This window comes from Triticum aestivum, chromosome 7D (genome assembly GCF_018294505.1).
Source record: "Triticum aestivum cultivar Chinese Spring chromosome 7D, IWGSC CS RefSeq v2.1, whole genome shotgun sequence".
Classification (NCBI taxonomy): Eukaryota; Viridiplantae; Streptophyta; class Magnoliopsida; order Poales; family Poaceae; genus Triticum; species Triticum aestivum.
The window spans coordinates 2966513-2978050 of NC_057814.1; the positions used below are offsets into that span (position 1 = coordinate 2966513).

Consider the following 11538-nt stretch of genomic DNA (forward strand, 5'->3'; position numbering starts at 1 on the left):
ACTAAATTTAAACTCTCGACAAGAGGGTCGGTTGGAATTTCCGGGTCACACACCTCCTAGATAAAAACATCTACGTCATGTTGGTCGGCATAATTGTCATAAACACTAAATGAAACAAATAGTTTTCAAAGATAATATACCACATCCGAATCATAGAGCGGGTGAGAGCCCATGGGGGCGGATACCAAAACCATGGCACTATATAATAACAAACAATAATACAAGTAAGCAAATTATACAAGTAGCTATATAACTCATAAAACAAGTAAGAATTTTTTTCTTTAAAGAAGAAGATAAGAACAAGAGGCTCACCACGGTGGTGCCGGCGACGAGACCGGCGCGGGCGATCGACGGCGGTGAGGATGGGAACATATCTTGGGAAAAATGCAGGTTGGAGGTCGAGCTTGGAGAGGAGAAAGTTTAATTGTGGCTCGGGCATTTCATCGAACACCTCATGCATAGGAGGTGAGAATAGAGCAGCACACACCTCCCACTCAACGGGCGACCAAAAATCAGAGGAGTGAGCGGGCAGGGGCGAGCATATATATATATACATCTCTTTAGTCCCGGTTGATGTCTAGAACCGGGACTGAAGACTGGCCTCTAGTCCCGGTTCTATACATGAACCGGAAATAAAGGGGTTGCGCCAGGAGCGAGGCCCTTTAGTCCCGGTTGGTGGCAGGAACCGGGACTAAATGTCCCAGCCGAACCGGGACTGGTGCCTGCCGAGGCCCGAGCGGTGCCCTGGCCGCTCGAACAGGGACTGATGCACCCAATAGTCTCGGTTCGTAACACGACCGAGACTGTTGCTCCGAACCGGCAAAAACCGCCCTGTGTTCTAATAGTCGTCGGTGCCTCGCCCATGGTGATGCCAGTATGGACTGGCATGGGTGGTGGCACCTGCTCATCGTCGCCCGCCTCCTCCATTGGCTCGTTCGCGGCGCTGGCCTCCAGAGGACTCGTCCGTTCGCGGGCATGGTAGCCGGTCGCAATGCCGACGATCTCCTTCTGTTTGTCCGTGAGGCTCTCCCATAGGGCTTTGGAGCTCGAGGCCATGTCGTGTGTGCTGCATAGAGAAGATAGGGAGCGGAGGAAGTGGGATGCGGATGCTGCCGAGCCTGTAGTTTAAATAGCCGGTGGATGACATGCCAAGCGGTGACGTGTTTAGTGGTGCCGGTAGAGGGACAGACGGGTGGCATTCGCACGCGTGCACCGGAGTAGGTTCCTCGGTAAGCACGTATATTTAATGGAGGGAGGTGGACGACCGGGTGTCGTTTGAGTGTGGAGAGCAGAAGCGTGCACCTGGGAGCGACGAGGTCGGCGATCTCAGCCAGCGCGCCGCTTCAATGCTGGCTCGAGTTAGAGGTCACGCCCGCTCTGGGCTGGCATGAATGTGGCGCGACACTGTGGAGTGGTGCTGGCCACTTCGGGTGGCAAAGGGAGAAAGCGCGGGAGAGGGTTTTGGCTGGGTTGTGGTTGTCGGATGCGTGCACGACAGTCTTCCAAACGGCCCCAGTTTACTTACATTATACGGGGAAACAGGATGTCCGGACCAGACCGCAGATGAATACAGGACTGCGTTGGATGGCAAAACACGTCCGAACGGATGCGGATGATTTGAGGGTCCGTGTTAAAGATGCCCTTATAAAAGAAGAGAAAGAAAAGACATAGATCTAGTATTTTACTCACTCCGTAACTTAACATAAGATGTTTTTTTTTAGACTTACAATATCTCAAAAAAAATCTTATTAGTTACAGAGTGAGTATATTATTTTAGTACTAGTAGACAAGAGTAACCTTGGTGCTCTGCTTCGACCTTAGGTGACGACCTGAGCAGAGGAGTCAGGAGAGCAGAGGCCACCAAACGACGCACGAGAGGAGGATGGTTGGTTCTCCCGGCGGCATCCTACCTTCGGCGTCCTTTCTCAGGCGGCAGAGGTCGAGTCATGGCGGCTTGATTTGTTTGTAAGTGATCTGTAGTCTGTACCTCGCTAGGGTTACCTTCTGATGATTCTTTCTGATGGAGCGTCAAATACGGGGTAGTATTGTGTATCCATTGCTCCAAATATTAGGGCAGCAGACGTGTCGAGGAGCAAACCAAATTAATGGGAGGAGATTTGGGGATAACTAGTGCTTTCTATCAGCGGACATCCTGTAACTTTGTGTTTTCACCTCTGACTGAAACAATCCTTTCTACTCTAGGTATTTGGGGAGGAAACCTCAATCCCAAATTCACATGTATAATCCCCCGTTATATAGAACCAAACAAGGATTGGGGAGTAAAATGCAACATCCTGTGCCTATACCATCATCCGTAGCAGTCTGGCCCGTCCAGCACCTTAGAATTCACCTTCAGCGCATCAGTAATTGACAGTGCAAGTAGTGCTTAAAAGACTTTTCTTTAACTAAACCCCAAACGCACAGTTCTCTAACATGGCCAGTATCAATGCAAATGCATGCTGGAGCTAGCCCCCAGGGAAGGGCAACCACTTGGTCACGATGATCAGCTGGACTGAGCCTCACTTGGTCACTTGTGTACTCTGCACAGACTGAGCGCAGCTTACTATCCATAGGTCCGAGCATATCTTCTGGTATTGCTTTTTTCTTCTGTCGAAGATTGTTCTGGCATCACTTCAACTCTGCATTGGCATGGTGCCGGTAAGTCCTAGGTGGTCTCCAGTTGCCGTTGTGTCTGCGGGCCACCCACTTATTTCCATTATCCTCATATAATTTTGTCTCTGTGCTCCCCTTGTTGCCCATCCTCCACCAATCCCCTTGACTGGACGCGTGTGATTTTCATTTTGCAAATGCTGAAACTTGTGAAGATATAAATGTTTTGGTAGCCGTGTGGTGTGACAGTAGTCTACTGAACGCATAGATTAAAATAGCCTGGAAAATAGCCGCAATAGTTGCGCTATAGCTGCCCGGGAGCCTTGCCGCTACGCTATGGCTACTGCCGCGAAATCCTTCACAAATCCCTCTAAATGGCTCAAGAATCAGCAAAACCGTCCAGAAATCATCTCTCCCATCAGAAAATTTTCTGCTATTTGCCGCGATTGCCCGCTATGACAGCCGCTATAGCTGCTGGGAGAGGCTGCCGCAAAATCGTTTCTCCCGCAATTTTAATCTATGACTGAACGGTAACATTGTCTGTTTCGAGTCAATGCAAATGCAAAGTTGATCCTCGGTGTGTGCTAGACTTCCAGGTTGAAGTAAACTATGAATGCACTCCCAATTGCTGGATCAACGAGGCGGATGACCCGGAGACAAGGCGCTAATGATGCATGAGTTAATTAGTGTGCAACTAATGTGTCACTTTTTGTTTCAAATTGGCAGGCACAAAGAGCGCATCGACAGCCTGTCAAAATGCCAGGTTTAATTAATACACTGCTTGAACCGATGAGGTACAGAAATGGGAGATAAGTTTAAAAACCTATAAACATGTGCTGCAGCAGTTGAGAACTTGAGATGCAGTATCTTTGTTAGGTAACCGTGTACTATGCAGAGGCATCCTGTGAACTTACATAGAGATTGAGGATGCTTGCAATGCTTTAGTAATAGGTTAGTGAACCCTAAGCTGCATCTGACCCTTTATATTTTTCTCCCTTCCCAAGGTTGCATCTGAGCTTTGGCTAATTGGCTGGCTGCTCGGGGCTTGTTTCTACGGTATGCAGAACAAGGAACAGCATTATGCAGTGCACAGTGCTTTCAGTTCCTTCCTTAGTGCTAACTCCATGATGTGATCTTGCAACTGAGAACACACACACACACAGAGAGAGAGAAAGAGAGAGAGAGAGATGGAGGTTGTGGCGACGGCGGCGGCCACCTCTTTCGTGGAGTGGATGGTGCCGAAGCTCTTTGATTTCTTAGATAAAAATCACGAGCTTCGGAAGAACCTGGAGCGTGACATCAAGTTCATCCAGAACGAGTTTGCCATGATTTCTGCGGTCATCCAGGATGAGCAAAAAGTTCGCCATGACGGTGGCGAAGAGGTGCATAAGGAGTGGATCAAGATGGTACGTGAGGTGGCGCACGCCATCGAAGACTGCATCGACCGCTTCATGCACCGCGTGAGGATGCCGGAGACAGGCGCCGGGTGGCTCCGTCACGCTGTCCACAGGGTGAAGACGGTGAAGGCTCGTAACGAGTTCGCCGTGGCCATCCAGGAGCTCAAGAAGATATCAGAGGATGCGTCTAAGCTAAAAGTAACATACAGTAGCAGCATCACCTCTTCACCAGGGCGGTCGATGTTGTCTGAGCAGACAGAGACGGCAATGACCAAAGAAGACGACGGCGACGATGACCATTCAGCAGCATCCGGACCTGTGCCCGTGGGTATGGGCGGTCCACGAAACGAGCTTCTGGATATGATCCAGCAGCAGCAGCAGCTCAAGGTGATCACCATTGTTGGGTTCCACGGTATGGGCAAGACACTCCTCGCCAATCATGTGTACAAGGCAGTTGAGAGCCAATATGAAGCTCGGGTTTGGGTCCCTCCAGCAAAACTAGAGGGAAGAGCCACTGATGTTCTCAAGGAGATACTCCGACAACTTGGCCAATGCGTCGACGGCCGTCTCACCAAGCTTCAAGCCAGCGTCAAAGAGTGCATTGGGACCAAGAGGTAATTCTTCTATATATCGCTGGATTTATAAAACCCCTCCTTCAATATATTTGTGTGCAATAAATCTGTCATGTTTAATTTAGTGTGTACATTCTTCATTCTAACTAGTGAGGTGACCCACGCATTCCATGCTCGATTTTCTGTAATGTGTTGTAGTTACTGTTAATTAGTCTCTCTAATTGTTTGCTCCCACGGTCAATTGTTAGTTCATCTAGCCTGCTTCAAACTTCAAAGTATTATCGTTCATATATAATTTATAAATTATATTAAAGCAAATATATACATCTCAGGATAAAAAGTAATATACTTTGGTTTCAAACTTTAGATACATTATTAAATTTGTGTCAAAGGCACACCGATATATGTCGTACTTCAAGACTATTCAGTACTTAGTCCATTGTCCACCGTACAGAAGTCATGTAAAATCATACTCGCTCATACTATCATCTTGCTTCTTCACTTGAACTCGCGCACGCCCATTGTTTCTATTTTCTCGCAAATGTTATTCTGAAAAGAAATTACCAAGATTTAGATGAAAGTATTTTTTGTGGGAACTTATATATTGATGGCTCAGATATAAATCTTGTATTCTCGTTCTCCACATGTTGCGTCTCTGGTAGTGCAATGCACAGTATCTCTGGAGTTAAGCTGCTTCTATGCATGCTTATCTTGCTTTAGTTGTCTTTGCTATAAAAATTCACAGATTCACGTTTGTCCTGTTTTCTTTTTTTCTCATTCATTCATTCAGATCCCTATTCATCTACCGATCTAATCATTGGCTAATTAGCTTGTCATGTTTAATCTGGTACATAGGTTCTTCATTGTAATTGATGACTTGCGGAAACCAGGATATTGGCACGATGTAAAAGTGGCCTTTGCGGGGTTAAGCGGCAGATTTCTGGTGACGACAGCCATTCAGCGCGTAGCAAATACCTGCAGCAGCTCAATTGTTCATGATCATGTGTACACAATGGCAACTCTTGCCGATGAACACTCAAGACTATTGTTCTTTAATGAAGCTTTCCAAGACGATGATCTACCGCCGAATGCGGAGGAGCTTGGCTCCGCAGCGCTCAAGAAATGTGATGGTCTTCCACTTGCTCTTGTTACCACTGCCAGGTTCTTGCAAAGCGCAGGTAATCCAACAACCATAAAATGGGCAAAGTTATGCGCCGATATGGGTACAAATCTGGAGAGTGATGAGCTATTTGAAAGAATGAGGCGTGTGCTTGTCCAGAGCTACACCAGCCTTGATACCCAGGTTGCCAGGACATTCTTGCTCTATTTGAGTACCTACCCAAGTGGTCGCCCTATCAGGAAATCGAGCCTGTTAAGGAGATGGTTAGCAGAAGGGTTATGCCCGGGAGACAATGCACGCACTGCACTCGATACTGCTATTAACAATTTCAATAAGCTTGTCGACCGGAGTATCATCCAGCCTATGGATGCCAGTGGTAGAAGCACAGAGGTGAAAACATGCCATACCCATGGCATGATGCTGGAGTTTGTCCTGCGCAAGTCAATGGCCGAAAACTTTGTCACCGTGTTGTATGATCAACAATCTACCCCACACCTACCCAGTAACATCCGCCGACTTGCTCTGCATGGTGCAAGGCCCAGTGAAGTGCAAGGTTTAACTCTTGTCCGGTCACTGACAATCTTGGGAAAGGCACACCGATCTGTCCTGGATTTCTCAAAGTACCAGCTGCTGCGAGTTTTGGATCTGGAAGAGTGTGTTGAACCCTTGAGGGATAGCCATCTCAAGTTGATATGCAGAAAACTGTTCTTGCTGAGGTACCTATGCCTCGGGAAAGCTGTTATTGCGATGGCGCTTCCAAAGGAGATCAGCAAGCTTCGATTATTGGATACATTGGATGTGAGAAATACACCGATAGAGATTCTGCAAGCACATGTCCTGGAGCTGCCATGTCTAGTTCATCTCTTTGGGAGGTTCAAGCTCAAGCAAGATGTAGGAGACCGGAGAATGAGTAAGCTACAGACTTGGTTGTCAGTGAAGAGCAAATTGGAAACACTGGCAGGATTTGTTGTGGACAACAGAAAGAGCCAAGAGTTTGCACAGCTCATGTACAATATGAATGCTTTGACAAAGGTGAAAATATGGTGCGAGCCTACGGCCGACACCAGCTGCTCAAGTCATCTCTCAAAGGCCATCAAGGGGTTCATTGAGAGAAGCAGCGTGTTCAGAGGGACCCCTTCACTCTCACTCAGTTTTGAAGGCGAGTTGACCCAAGACATGCTGAATTTCTCTCTGGAGAAAGTAAATAATAATTGCTGCTATCTTGGCTCGCTCAAGCTGCAAGGAAGCAAGATATGCAGCCTGCCCTCCTTTGTTGCCTTTCTGGGTGGTCTCACTAAGCTAGGCCTTTCTTCCCCTCAGCTGAGCCTGAGCGAAGACTTCCTTGCTGCCCTGAGCAAAGTGCCCGGCCTGGCGCACCTGAAGCTGGTTGCAACTATCCTGGGCAAGCTCGTCATCACAGAAGGTATGCTGAAGAGGCTGTCACGCCTATCCATGGTGGTGGAATCCACGATTGATCAGCTGGAAATCAAAGAGGGAGCTCTACCGTGCCTCAAATCGCTGCAGCTGCTATGCAAATATCTAGATGGCTTTTCGGGCATATCGCCGATCAAGTACATTAAAAATGTTGAGGAGATTGCTCTTCATCATGAGGTGAGTGATGAAACGAAACATGAGTGGACAGAAGCTGCAAAGAAGCTCCCAAATCCACGTCCCAAGATCTTGTTTCTCTAGACACCATCAACACATCCAGGTAATGAATTGTGCTGTACTTGCCTTGCAATGAGCTTCCTCCTCGCCTCTCCACAGATCACATCCTGGTAATAACACTTTATTATTATGTTGCAGCAGTACAAGTTGCGAGTTGCTAATGGTACATCATTCTCGTATGCTGCTAATTAGTTGATGGCCATTCATGGACAAGTGTGTCATCAACATGATCAAGTGCGTCAAATAATTTAGTCCTCTTTGCTCGCGAGTCGATTTGGTGGCTTCCCCGTTGTTCGTACTTTTATGTTGTGTCACCACTAGGATTTATTTGTTTGTAACAGATCGAAGTTAATGATGTGTGAATTAAGCGGAGCAAACGATTTTCTTTGCAAGAAATATGATGACTTCCTGCTGTAATAAATAAGTTTAGTCTGTTTGTTGTTGGACATGTATTTGGTTATTTCGGTCCTAGTCAACTCAATTGGCTTCTACCGTTATTTCTCAATAATTTAGCACTACAATATCCTACTACTTGTTTGGGATAAATTCTGGAATCTTTATTTACTTGATGTGCAGTGCTTCCTGTGCTCTGTTTTCTAAAGCGGGGTTAAGTTCTGCACGGTCTAGATAGGTAGCTGAGCTGTAGTTAGCTTACCTAGAGGAGGAGATACCTTGACGATGATGCCGATAATTCTGAATTCTGAACATTTGCGTGTAGTTAGCTTCCTCTGCTTTTGCTCTGTTTACTGGACTCTGAACATTTGGCTGTAGTTAGCTTGAGGTTTGAGGCCTGATAGACAATCTTTCTCCTTCACGCTAATGACAGACAATCTACCCTCGCTTTCTGTGCTGATTGGTTGACAATCACACACTAATCCAATCCGATCAATCTTTTAAGGGAATTATCTGTGTAGTTGGTTTCTAAAATTGACTAGAGAGGTTGGAAGTTTGATGGCTGTCATTGCTGCTGCTTTAGTTTAGATCAAGCTGCGAGAGTGTCTCCACACACTTATAGTCAGGGAAGGTTCCTCAAGGAGTCAAATACTGGGATGAAGGCCGAAGCAGCCACAGCCAGCCTATGTATGTATGTAATCGGCACTGATGGTGGCGCAGACCGGATGACCATATCTGGTTCTAGCATCAAGCAACTTCCAGTGGTTTAGTTTTATCTCATATATGCCAATATCTAGCTTATCGAGTAACTCGGTCAAAAATTTGATAACCTCAAAATCTGGTTCTATTGGCTCGTATACTGCAGCAATGTCAAAGTCACACTGGTAGAATTCTCGGTACCTTCCCTTCGACGGGTTATCCCTCCTGTACACTTTTGCAATCTGGCACCTCCTCAATGCACTTATGTTGTTCATGCATATCAAGATACGAGGCAAATGGGAGAGTCAGATCGTACTGCAGAGAGCAAAGCACCCTGCAGGTTACTTGATGATCAGACTTCAAAGCTCAAACATCTAGGAATCTATATAATAATGCAATAAAGGATTGACTGACTTGCTGAATGCTGCAAATACTAACAATTGTACAATTAACCTTGTCCGGATAACAACCTATATACAGAACCAGCACATCTTAAATCAAACAGAAATAGAGAGATTTCATTGGAAATCAAACCCCTTCCGCAAACATTAATGATAAAAGGACATTGAAACTGTTTGTACCTGATCAGCAAGGTCATCGTATACCAACTTAGAGTCTTCACCATATTTGCTCATGAGGTTTTCCAGAAATACTGCAGGCTGGGTTGATCTGCCCCAAAGTCACGTGTTCCCTAGCAGGACAGTTGCAAGGATAAAGATTCAGACAGAGAATTGACTCGCTATTTGTTCAAGATGATGCTTCTGAAATCTATCTACTCAACATAAGAAACAAACACCGCCGTGTGCAATATAATGGTTCATTAATTCAGTCATTCATACCTTGGGAGCTTACTTCACTGCTCTCCATGGCTTCCTTCACTTTGTCCACAAGGACTCCAATTTAGGACACTTGGGATGAAAGAACAACCATAGCTTGGTTTCCCAATCTGCCTTTTGTCCCGGTTTATAAGGGCCTTTAGTCCCGGTTCTAGAACCGGGACTAAAGGGTCTTTACTAAAGCCTCCCCCTTTAGTCCCGGTTCTTACACGAACCGGGACTAAAGGCCGTCCACGTGGCTGCAGCCTGGAGCTCCACCAACCGGGATTAAAGGAAATTTTATGATTTTCTTTCAATTTTTTTTTAAATTTCTTTTTTTATTTTTGAATTTTTGAATTATTTTAACCTCTAATCTCTAATCACCACCCCTCATCACTGCTCAATTTAACCTCTAATCTCTAATCACCCCTCATCATTCCAAATCATCTAACTTCCCGGACGGTCACCCATCCTCTCACTACTCAAGCCTGAGCACGCTTAACTTCCGGCTTCCATTCTCCCTCATTTCCAAGTCTGCACTTGTTGTTTTCCTGACAATAATAAGATGTCAATCCTATTAACCCTCAGGAATTTAGCTTGAGCATGAGTCACACATTTCACTGTTTGAGTTTGAAACTATTGTTTTAAAAAACAATAATTATTTAGTAACACTAATATTTCTTGAATAAGTAGTTTGACCATAGTTTGACCACAGTTTGACCATAGTTTGACCATATTAGACCAAAATTCAAAAAAACTGAAATAATTATTTAGTAACACTAATATTCTTGAATAATTAGTTTGACCATTGTTTGACCACAATTTGACCATAGTTTGACCAGATTTGACCAAAATTCAAAAAAACTGAAATAATTATTTAGTAACACTAATATTTCTTGAATAATTCGTTTGACCATTGTTTGACCATAATTTGACCACAGTTTGACCAGATTTGACAAAAATTTAAAAAAACCGAAATAATTATTTAGTAACACTAATATTCTTGAATAATTAGTTTGACCATTGTTTGACCACAGTTTGACCAAAATTCAAAAAAACTGAAATAATTATTTAGTAACACTAATATTCTTGAATAAGTAGTTTGACCATAGTTTGACCAGATTTAACAAAAATTCAAAAAAAAACTGAAGTTTGAGCATAACTTTTTTTCCTTTTAGAATTTGAGGATTCAAAAAATTTGCAAACAGGCCGTATTTAGTAACACTAATTATTTAGTAACACTAACATCAAGTATAATTATTTATTAACACTAATTATTTAGTAACACTAACATCAAGTATTCAAGGTGCATTATAAAATGCTCATCGTGTATATATAAATGGTTGACTGTGTATTAAAAAATGCGCAACATTTATTTAAAAAATGTTCATGTTGTATTTACAAATTGTTCATACATGATTTTTTTTCATTACGCATGAAAAACTCATTATTTTGTATTCCTCAAAATATTCATCGTTTATTAACAAAAGCACATGTTTAATAAATAAATATTCATCTTATAATACTGAATGTTCAACGTGAGTTAGAAATTTAATGTGTAAATGTTCATCTTGTTATTTTAAAAGAGCTTCATGTATTTAGAATTACTTGTAGCTTGTAAGATATCCAACTGTATTAATATGTTCATCATATATTTTGAAACATCATGTATTAAAAAAACTATGTATTATCAAAAAGTTTTATATTTTAGAAGAAAGAAGCAGGTAAAATGTTCAAGTACTTTTATAAAAAAACATACTATTTGAAATTTAGAAAAAAAATGTTCATGTACTTTTTTTGCGGGGTAATGTTCATGTACTTAAAAACTATACTTTATAAAATGTTTGCATATCTAAGTAATTGTTCATATAACTTTCTGAAAAAATATGTATTTTACCTCCCGATAATAAAGAAAAAAGGTAAAAAAATCAGAAAACAAGAAAAAAACTATAGAAAAAGAGAAAAGCAAGAAAGTAATGTATATATAAATAGTTAAAATGAGACAGAAGCTAAAAAAAGAGTAATACAAGAATATATCCTGAGAGTAATACTGTACGTCCTGCTAGTTTGATGATTCATAGTGGAGGGATACCTCGTGCGAGGCGTTACAATGATGTTTGAGACTCCTATCGAGAGTTCTCTTATTTGAAGATAGACGATGAATGGGTGCCCTGGACCACCCTTTATATTGGCAGGAGAGGTCTAGGGTATTACACGGTAGATGCGATCTGAGGCGCTGCCACCCTCTAGTCTTGGGCGTCAAG

General features: G+C 43.4%; 1 protein-coding gene across 2 annotated transcripts; it reads left to right on the plus strand.

Moving 5' to 3' along the window:
* Nucleotides 1-3573: 3573 nt before the first annotated feature.
* Nucleotides 3574-7813, plus strand: LOC123167990 (disease resistance protein RGA4). Of its 2 annotated transcripts, none has more exons than XM_044585850.1 (3): nt 3574-4621; nt 5435-7410; nt 7506-7813. In XM_044585850.1, the coding sequence occupies exons 1-2, from the start codon at nt 3798-3800 to the stop codon at nt 7389-7391; spliced, it is 2781 nt and encodes a 926-aa protein (XP_044441785.1). In that variant the 5' UTR covers nt 3574-3797; the 3' UTR covers nt 7392-7410; nt 7506-7813. The 2 variants fall into 2 exon arrangements, with proteins under 2 accessions (XP_044441785.1, XP_044441786.1); XM_044585851.1 differs by having other exon boundaries at nt 7509-7813.
* The last annotated feature ends 3725 nt before the right edge of the window (nt 7814-11538 follow it).